The sequence below is a fragment of the Saccoglossus kowalevskii genome, chromosome 16 (genome assembly GCF_978046115.1).
Source record: "Saccoglossus kowalevskii chromosome 16, keSacKowa6.1, whole genome shotgun sequence".
NCBI classification, from domain to species: Eukaryota; Metazoa; Hemichordata; class Enteropneusta; family Harrimaniidae; genus Saccoglossus; species Saccoglossus kowalevskii.
The window spans coordinates 21,708,877-21,719,423 of NC_140656.1; the positions used below are offsets into that span (position 1 = coordinate 21,708,877).

The 10,547-nt window shown below is 34.2% G+C and overlaps 1 protein-coding gene and 1 non-coding gene across 3 annotated transcripts; one reads left to right on the forward strand and one right to left on the reverse strand.

Annotated features, from left to right (window-relative positions):
• The first annotated feature begins 267 nt into the window (after nt 1-267).
• LOC144354669 (U1 spliceosomal RNA) lies at nt 268-432 on the forward strand. Its single transcript, XR_013420990.1, has one exon. It is a non-coding gene; the product is annotated as a U1 spliceosomal RNA (small nuclear RNA).
• Nucleotides 433-1,157: 725 nt separating this feature from the next.
• LOC100374730 (uncharacterized) lies at nt 1,158-4,719 on the reverse strand. Of its 2 annotated transcripts, none has more exons than XM_002735954.4 (4): nt 4,633-4,719; nt 3,432-3,929; nt 2,983-3,144; nt 1,158-2,219 (listed from the first exon to the last, which is right to left on the reverse strand). In XM_002735954.4, exons 2-4 carry the CDS (start codon nt 3,909-3,911, stop codon nt 2,121-2,123), a joined length of 741 nt encoding a protein of 246 aa, XP_002736000.1. In that variant the 5' UTR covers nt 3,912-3,929; nt 4,633-4,719; the 3' UTR covers nt 1,158-2,120. The 2 variants fall into 2 exon arrangements, with proteins under 2 accessions (XP_002736000.1, XP_085347683.1); XM_085491557.1 differs by having other exon boundaries at nt 3,432-3,924; nt 4,633-4,698.
• Nucleotides 4,720-10,547: the final 5,828 nt, after the last annotated feature.

The following is a 10,547-nucleotide window of genomic DNA, read 5'->3' on the forward strand; positions in this document are numbered from 1 at the left end:
AACAATGAATATTTGCATATCACATTACCGACAATATGGCCGTCATCCCTGGTTAAAATGAAAATATTTCCTGAAAACTCGGTTTTTTAAAAATTATTAATGTAAGTTATAAGTATACTTGTTTTCACATAGTTAAATTAACAACTCTGTTTCGAATATAATAGAGATAAAACCGCAAATTATAAGTGTAAGCGCCATATTGATCACTCACCGTGTCCTAAGTTTTGTGTCAATTTATATAAATCCCAATCGAAGCCTGAACTAGGCATACTTACCTGGCGTAGGGGTTAACCGTGATCAAGGAGGCGGTTCCCTCAGGGAGAGGCCCTCCCATTGCACTCCGGCTGGGCTGACACCTGCGATCGCCCCAAATGTGGGCGACTCGGGCGCATAATTTATGTTAGTGGGGGACTGCGTACGCGCTATCCCCTGATATTTAAACAAAAAATAGAGCTTATAATACAGAGCATTTTCCCAAGCCAAGAACCATTTACTCGGCCGAAACCTCAACATTAACGGGCTGCTTTTAATATGAACGACCGGCTTCAGCGATTCGGACGGTGATTGCAGAGTGAAAATGTACTTTACAGCGAAGCTCCCACTTTGTTTAATTAGCAGCCAAGGTATTGCGAATAAGAAAAGTTATATAACAATTTATTATTTAATAATTTATTAAAATACATAAGTTTGTCCAACTCCCTGTGGTATAACAATACTCAAATGTGGTTTATGTGATCAGAGTGCTTTGTGAAATGGCTATTCTTGATAACCAAAATGTGTTAAGCACATTTCTGTCGTATGCAATCATGACTATGACTAGTTGGTCAAGATTTAAGCACAATACTGAGTTCTGAAGGCATGTTTTCAACAGCCATGCAAATCTACAAAATGACTGTCAGTTACTGGCTTATTCTATAGGTCTATGCTTATTACAAATAATCAATTGAGGGACTGTGGTCTGGACTATAGGAATTAAATCGTTTCTTTACAGGGTATTGACTAAACTGTTAGTGACAAGGCAGACAATGGTGTCAAAAGATGCATAGAATTGACACCTCTGGACGTTCCATTTCAATTACATTTCCCTAGTGTTAATCTGAAATGAATTCGTACACACATAACTGAAGATATTTGAATAAAATAAGCTACAATGAACATTGTTTACCAATAACATGATTTATTACATGCAAGAAAATATTTTTTTTTTAATTGTAGATATATTAAAAATTAAATAAATACACATCACTCAACAATCCCTGACTAAGCCATGCTTCTGTTTATGACCACAAACAAACTTAGCTAGGGCTAGGTGAGGTCACAGTTGTTCAGGGACTATGGCGAGGCTAACTGATACAAAAGTCACTTTTCAGGAGCAACTTTCATTGATCCATCAGACTTGAGGATGGCATCAATAACAAATGATATGAACATTTTTTGAAACTTTGCCAAGTTATTCCATTAGATAGCTATTTGAAAGTTCAAGGGACAAAAAAAAAACTGGACCACCCATTCAATATTTTGAATATTAAACCTCACTTTTATGTATTTTGACAAATTTCAATTGGAAATTGTCTTAATGTTTTTGGGAAATGCAAAATAAAATTTAATGTTTTTGCACTGTACTGTACTTTTAAATTTCCATCATATTTACAGGTTGTACATTCTTAATATTACTAACCCATCATGCATAATCTTGTATTTTTTATTATGAAATAAAAATAAATATGTACCTATGACCAAACAAGACAATAAGATTTTGCATATGGATCATTATTGTATTTCAAATTGTGTGTATTAAGTGAAAATACAGTGAACTCTAGGGATTTCCACTATTTTCAAATGACTCAGAACCAATGTCTTGTAAGAATTTCTTTTATGGATGTTTTCCTCCTTGCATTAGGAATCACCATTATTGCATGAAATTTAAATTTATATAAACATATCGGTTAAAATTTGTATATGATTTTTTTTTCAATCTAAAATTTACTCTTCTCTTCTGTAAATAAAGATGAGGCTGTGGTCAGTGAATAATATTCATTTGGTGTGTTGAGATTAATCAATAACCAAAACCTACACAACCCTGCATTGAACACTAGTACATTGTGGTTCTTGCTGTTCACCTAGGATGCTCTGTTGACACTTGCCCCAAGTGTAAGAATAAACACCATCACATGACCAATATAAAACACCATGTCCCACATCTTCGTACCAACATTCATCTGAAAGTAAAACACAAAAAATTAACATGAAAAAAAGAATCCAGGTTACCACAAAAAAAACTAGCAACTTCCTATTAATATTAATGAACATTTCAATGATGTAACAAATTGGCGTAATTACATGGGCAGAGCATACACACATATAAGTTCACATTCATCGATGAACTCTTGTTGGTATTCTTGAAGCAATGTATCCCTTATGGAGGAACTGAGGCCTGGACACTATCTTGCAATGCCATCATAAAAATTAATCTCAAAGAATATTGTGAAATGCAAGCATGCACAATTTTGGCACAGTTTCTATAATAAACTATCTAGATCTGACACCTTGATTCTAATTGGTGGAATATTAATGACCCTATCAATCATTGCAACATGCACTGATCCCCAGACTAGTGACAATTGACATGACATGTAGGTGTCGCAAGAGGGTGTCTACAAAGAACCCAAGTCTCTTGTTTGTTTCACAGTAACCCGATTTTGGCTGTTTACATAGTATTTTGTTTTATTGAAAAAAAAACAAAACAAGACACTGTATGCAAGTCTAATCTAGCCCTATTTTTAATTCACTTGGTGGCAATTTTTCTCAGGGTAAATTCATCCATCTAATTTGTCTCTGTCTAGAGGAAGTTCAAGGTTCCTTCTTTAAAACAAAAATCAGTTACATGCATTATCAGCTCAGATGGCAATTATGCAGTGCTAAGAGTTCTGTCGCTCAACGGCTTATTTATTGTTGAGATACAATTGTACATATATAACTTACTTCATGTTGTATCTGTCTGAGTTGCTGACGTTCACCCTCAGGACAGTCATTACACATCACTTCATCTACGGCATTATTCAATGCCTCCTGACCTTGTCGGACATTATCCAAACAATTCAACCTTTCTTCCACTTCATCATTGGCTCTGGCAAATTCAATATTCTATTCATAGAAAAAGACATAAATCAGCCAAACAAATCAATATCAATTTAATATTCAGAAATGAAAGAAGACTATTTGTGTGGAAATATTCATGTACAAGACAAGTCACATCAAATTCCTAAAATGGGGTATGTAATGTAATTTTGGAGTTTTTATGGTTGTATTATGGAGAAGGAGGGCAACACGATAGATGTAGAAAAACCTGTATTTGTCTTATAACTGGACTTGTACAACGAAATAATGTGAAACTGGAATACACCGAACATCAATGTAAATCTCTTACTTACATCTCCAATTTCTTCCAGTATTTTCTGGATGAGTTGGGATTCTTGAAGACGTGGTGTCGTATTAACTCTCTGTCTCAACGCACTGAAGCTTTCCTTGGCCTGGTCGAATCCATAATTGAACTGTCGTTTGACACTGTCCACCATGCTGTACATGCAGTCATTAGTTTCTTTTGGCACATTCGTCAGCGTTGCGGCCAGCCTGACGATATTGCCGAGCTGACAGAGTGATTCCTTTATGATGCTGGTAGCTCCAATGAAGTTGTGTTTATGTAGCACAAGTGTAGCGTCATCTTGTATGTTTCCTTCCACCACGAGGTCGTTCATCTGAGTCTCCACCAACTGGATGTCCTCGTTCATTGTGGTGACTGCTTTCAAGATGACCTGAGCTGATGCAGGATTGGACATGTCCATATTGTAGATGTTCAATACGGACCTCATCCCTTTGGCCATACTCCGCATTGAGAATCCAGACGTTGCCATGGTGATAAGTTATCTGTACTGCATAAACAAATATTAAATTGTTACATTTTTAAAGATAAATAACATAGAAATTTGCAGTGAAATTTATTCAAAATCAAATATTGGTTTATGAGATCCTACACCCATAATCTCTTATCCACACCAACTTGCAATACCATAATGTTCAAGTGACATAGCAACTGTGACCGTCCATGATGAGGGCTTGCTGATTGGAAGATGTTGAACTAGCTCATTAATATTAATTAGAACTCATGATGATGTTGCCATATTGTTACTTGATTGGTCAATTTGAATTCTACCAGTCATTTTGATTCATATAAATTTATATTTATATCTTTTAGGGGTGAGGTTCGAATTTGTTCTTTTACGGAATTATAATATAATATAAAACAATAACATTTACACGATTAGGTCTGTCTAGTCATGGTCTAGTCTAACGTATTGCGTGCGTGTCTCGAACCGACGCTCCGAGCACCTCTTAAAGGATGCTTAATAACCGAGTGTATTACGTGCATAGAGAGTGAACCCCGTCCACGCCGATCAACGCTACATACGATAGACACACATTCCGTCAATGGCCCCAGTAACTAACTGTATAGAATGGTAAAACTTGAATATGATGAGACTTTGCGTTGACCTGTTTATTAATTATTCTCTTCATGCAAAGAAGCCAGAATTTTGTCTTAAAAACACCAACAATCAAAACAAATAAAGCACTGACCTTGATCACATAAGAGACAAAACAGGAACTGACGTTTAAACCATCAAAACCCAAAATGTTGCGCGATACAAATGGCGACGATCAAAACAACACTTGATCACATGTGTGATCATGTGACAGTGGGGTCATGACCTGATATTTCATTTCATTCAAGTAGCTGGCTGATCTGTAAATACATAAACAAATGCGTTGTACACCAGATAACACAAGACTAGTGTGTTCAAATGATCACCGCATTTATATTTGATTCCCAAATATGTGTGTAATTAATTACTGCTGTGTTATTCAGTATATCTAGATTTTTTTGCCAGTTTTCTCATGAAAACAGTCTACCATCAGAGGTACATTACTTGGGGTTTGCAACTACGGTGACATGATACCAAGATCCCGTTACAATCTCGCTCTCGCATAAGCGTTCCAACTCAGAAAAATGCGAATGCGCATGCCCGAGATAACTAGGATACTGGGATGTCCAGGTGGATCAAAATAGCTGCTCACGACCGGATATGACGGATTACGATAACTATATTTTCTGTACGTTTTCGATGTATTAGTATTACATTTTTTTTCGCTATGAATGTGGTAATACATGTTTTATTGTTTTATTACAGATCGCCTATGTCATGTCAGAAGGTAGTAGCATCAGTCTCGCTATCTACAAGATGAGACTTGAATGGGATCTTGGCATGATGTCACCATTACTTTCTAAGCAGCCGGTGACTTTCAAAAACCAAACGACCAGATCTCGAACGCCGTACATACATCTCCATTATTCTCATTGCACTGACGCATGTATTGTCGTAAACTGTACTTATTGTTGACTAAATATCAGACAAATTGCAAGTTAAATTGTATCCAGTTTTATACACATGCATTCATCTCGCCGATTGCCGCCGATTAGGATATGATGTGTTGGAAATACTGTGATTTTTTTTTCTAGCTTTGTGATAGAACTGACTTTCATTTTCACTTCTTAAAGTTTATGCATCATTCTTGTTCCGAACAGTTCCAAAAAGAAAATGTGAAAACAAATATCATTGCTTTACATTTTTAAAACTAGAAGTTGAGATATAGCATGATTTCCACCACAGGAACCAATGGTAACCGCCATCATTTTCTCGAAAAATAATTCTTCTAGACATTAATTATGGCATTCAGTCTAATAAAACTAATAGTTCTTGCACGTTCTGTAACAGGCTAAGGTAGCTAAAATGTCACACTGAGCTATCGTCAAAAAGTCACATCGGCATGTCAGTCCACAAATGGGGATACGTATAATTAATTATATCAGTCCCGGGTTGATATACATGGCTAATAAAACGTGGAAACTGGATATGTTTTTGATTTATGCATTGAGGGCGCTTTGAGTGATAGTCCAAATGTATGTGTTGTATGAGCTAGTCCGATCTTTATTAGATTCTATGGCATAAAGCTAATGTCGGACGTTGTTTAGAGAACTGTAACCCATTGATACATCATCCCAGGTTTTCAAAAGATCGAAATTGCGAAATAACATTGCTCAAATTAGCGTTTTAAAACGCTAGCAGAAAAGACTACAACTGCCGTTTCATGGATAACTTTATTGCATCCTTAGAAATACAATGTTTCTATCAGTTAATAGCAATAAAGATTAGTTGTGATAACTACTACTACAAAAAGAAAGAAAGTTGTTAATGGGATTAAGCAAGTGTTATGAATATAGTTGCCAATCTTTTTTATTATTACATCATCTTTTGAAGTCATCAAGCAATTACATTTCTGGAGATCATCCTGTGTTTCTTGTGAAAATGTATGATTGTCTGTATGATTTGTTGACGTATTACTTTATATTGTGGACATATCATAACAAAGTGCAGTTCATCTTCTATTTCAGTCAATGGACATTGTTTGCAAATTCACCTTTCAGTGGGTATTTTGGGTTGCATTTATGCCTCCCTTTTTCTATTGCTGAATTGTGATTACTAGTTCGAAATTTTGTCATTGAAATTCTTTGTTTCAAATTCAACACATCCAAGTATTATCAAAATTATAAGAGTCTTTGAATTTATCTCAGTTTTGTTTTTTCAGTTATACTTTTTCTCCAGAAATTTATGTATTTTTGTTTGAAAACTTTGCCAATTTGCAGTATATGTTTTGTTAAGAAATCTTTCTGTTGTTCTCGTGAAAAATTCATGTTGATCATTTTTTTGTATTGAAGAGTACCATTGTAAATTGGATTTCTTTTGTTCAAGGTATGCTTGTTTTGTGATAATATTGCCCGGTGATTTATTGATACAAATCAAGTATTGTATTAAATTGATCTGAATATCTACTAAGAGTGGGAATTCTCCTACTTCAGCTCTGCATACAATGTTTGCCACAAATTTGTTCCATTCTAGTACATATCGTAGTTGTTTGTAAAAATTCAATTGTGTTATTGTTTTGTCACATTTCTTGTAATCTTGAATTTCATGACCCCAGATTTCAGACCCATACAATAATATTAGCTGAATACACCTTTTAAAAAGAAGGATGAAAGTTCTACAATTTGTTTCTGGTGGTAGGAACTGTTTCAATGCATACATTGCTCGGGCTGTTTTATCTGCTAAATTTTGTTTGGCTTCAGTGTAGCAGCCATTTGACTTTATGTTTATACCCAGGTTGTTGTACATATCTACACAGGTAATATTGTGTTCATTATAATAGAATTTTTCGGTCTTTTTTCAGTGTTCCTCGTCTGAAAATAACAACTTTTGTTTTTGTAAGATTTACCTGGAGTTTATATTTATGACAATAAACCTCTAAACTATTTATTATTATTTAGTGCATTTTGTAGTAAGACCGTTTTTTGTTTCAGATATTAACACTAGATCATCTGCATAGAGTAGGGAACTTATTTTACAGTTAGTTATTCAATGTAATTGGATTTAATGATTCATATTCTAGGGAATTATTCAAGTCATTAACAAACAAATTAAAAAGCATTGGACTAATGACACAACCCTTGGTCGTTTCAAATATGGGTTTAATTTTATTTTTGAAACGAATGCATGATTTTGTATTTAGATACATATTTTTAATGATGTTATAGATTTTACCATTTATACCATTATTGAGTAATTTATAGAAAAGCCCCTGTCTCCAGATTTTATCGAATGCTTTTCGAAAGTCTATGGAACATGGATACAATTTTCCCTTTGATTTCAAGTATTTGTTGACAAAGTTTTCAATACTGTATGTCTCAAATGTAGACTAGATTTTCGAGACTGTTGTTTCTGCCCGCGAGTTTTTGTTCTTGTTGCCGTTACTGCCCTCAGCGGTACTTGTTATTACTCAGACAGCTAATATTAGTTGTCTGGGGTTATTACTACCGGTACTAGTATATACACACTCTCAATCCCTGAGCTCTAAGCGCAAGCTTGTGATTTGAAGAAGCGCCATCTTGCGTGGAGAGTGGACACACCGCAAGCAGCTTGCTTGTCTTAACCGCCCCAGCGTTGAAATTGGGACAGGGAACCAGACTAGCGACTTGCCGGGCGCCTAGACCGAGTCACAGTGGCAAGGGACTGGAGCAGAGTCTAGTTGAACTGTTGAAAATGCAGAACTACGAATGCATTTTGGAACACAACGCCCTCTATCGACAATGTTTTGAATATTTTCGTGGAAAGTTCATTCAAAACCTCTTGAAATAAAAAACTTTTACGTAGACTCCGAATTTCTCACAACAAACCACGAATTGATACAGTCAGACATAAAACAAATCCCACGACTAGAAGGCAAATTTATTATTTATAAAAAACCTTTTATTAGATAGATAATGAGTACCATTTGATGAAAAGAAATGTTTTTTTATGTAGTTGATAAAAAAAAATTGGAAGTGACTGTACATATACAGACATGCATGGACATTTAAAGGAGATATTGCATACAATAATTGAAACAATTCTTTTTTTTTTTTTATAATTTTAGTTATTTTATTTACCAAATGTTAACAGTTTATTGTACAACAATCAGAATTCTCCAATTGTATTTTTATTTGTTGAATTATGAATTAAATTTAACATTTAACTCTGTGTGGATGTCATTCAATGTGTACAGGAGGTTGGCACGACGTTATTCAAATAATTTATATATGTACCCAATCTGAATAAAATCTTAACAATTACACCTACATATATGCTCGAATGTTGTTATTAATATTTTTTTTATTTTTGAAATTTAAATTTTAATGTATTGTATATGAAAAATCAAGGTTATTGGTATTGGCTTGACGTTAATTATTCAACTATCAAATTGTATCACAGTTCCTCTACCTCAACCACAATTATGAAAGGTAATCATAAAAATTGTTTTCAATGTCCGTTTTGAAGATTTACTAAACTATTCATTTTGGTATGCCATTTCTGACATGACAATCAACACGAGTACATCCAAGGATATTGTTTTTGAGAAAAAAATTAACTGACGATGAGATTCTATGCTACTTCTTGTTAATCAGCACTCATGAGTTTCATACAATGAAGATACCAAAATTTAAATTTGGGATCAACTGGTATTTTTTGAGAAACTAGGGTTATGGAAGATGGTTTAAATTGGCATTTTTGCAATTGTTTCCATGGAGGAAATATCTCTTCATATCTGTATAGAAATGTTGCTAGGTGACATGGAATATAAAAAGTAATATATTATTATTGATGTGAATTCTAAAATTGTGACAATATTTCAAACCATCAACATATCATTTAGCGAGAGGTTCTTTCCTATATAATGCATTGCATATACCTGTCCTATATATGCAGTAACAAGCTCGACTGGACAAAATTTGAATTCGGCTCAAACTCCTACCTACAAAACTATTTTTTAATAAATGTAAATAAAACAGAGATCTGTCAGGTTTTCTAATATTCTCAGAAAAGCTGCCAGTTTTCAAGTGTTTAATCAAGAGTTGCCCAGATCTACAGGTCATCATTAAAGGACGACAGTTGTCACACCTGTTCGATATAGGACTCATAGCGATGTATACAACGCGTGTACAATACATTGTTTATTTACATGAAATTCGAACACATACTACGCAACGACCACAACGCTTTAATTGAAGTATGCCCTCACACATCTCGTTTTAGATGAAACTCCCATTAACTAAAAACAACACTGATGGGCTGATTGGTGGTAATCAGAGGCATGAATCAATCATGACACTCTTTCACTTGAACAAGCGCTTCCACCATACTGTAGAAGCATTCATTTTCCAACGCAATTCACTTCACCATCTTGATAATTGATTTATCAACAGTACCCAAGGATTCTCAGTATTACACAATATGTACGGGATTCTGGAATGTGGAAAAAAAATCCTACACATCTTTGTTGTATTTTATTCATACTTTTTAATAGTGATAAAAACATATCTAGCATACACAATAGTATACCCGCTCACAAGTACAGTCTAGTAAACAAACAACTTTAAAAACAAATTTTCATTATTGCAAAACAAAAAAACAAAAAACTAAAGAATATGCCAACAAACAACATCAAAACAAAATAAAATTTACTTTACTGTAAAACAACAAAGATATAAACAAACACACACTTCAGCTTGTACAAAATATTTCTATATATATATTACAATTTTTATTTACGTAACATTATGCTTTGAAACACGTTTTATATTAATAGTTTTGGAAAAAAAGAAAAAGACGAAGGACACAATGTAAATTTTGTGACAAATGTTTAAGCCTGAAAGTGGGTTGCAAAAGTTATAAAATTAAGTTACACATCCCTTTGTGCAAGCATCCACTATTTTATACTTGTTTTGTATATAGTTCTCAACCTCAAGGATTTCTTCAGTGGATTTTACAGCTCGTTGGGATACTTGTAACAATACATCAACTTGTAAAAAGTTTCTGCTCACAACAATGCTTGTGTACATAGAA

Bases quoted from the DNA above. Each gene is read 5' to 3' on its own strand.
- LOC100374730 (XM_002735954.4), bottom strand. From the start codon at position 3,911: ATGGCAACGTCTGGATTCTCAATGCGGAGTATGGCCAAAGGGATGAGG. The intron at 3,145-3,431 runs GTAAGTAAGAGA...TTCTATGAATAG, and splicing joins TACTGGAAGAAATTGGAGAT to AATATTGAATTTGCCAGAGC. The intron at 2,220-2,982 runs GTAAGTTATATA...TTTTACTTTCAG, and splicing joins TCAGACAGATACAACATGAA to ATGAATGTTGGTACGAAGAT.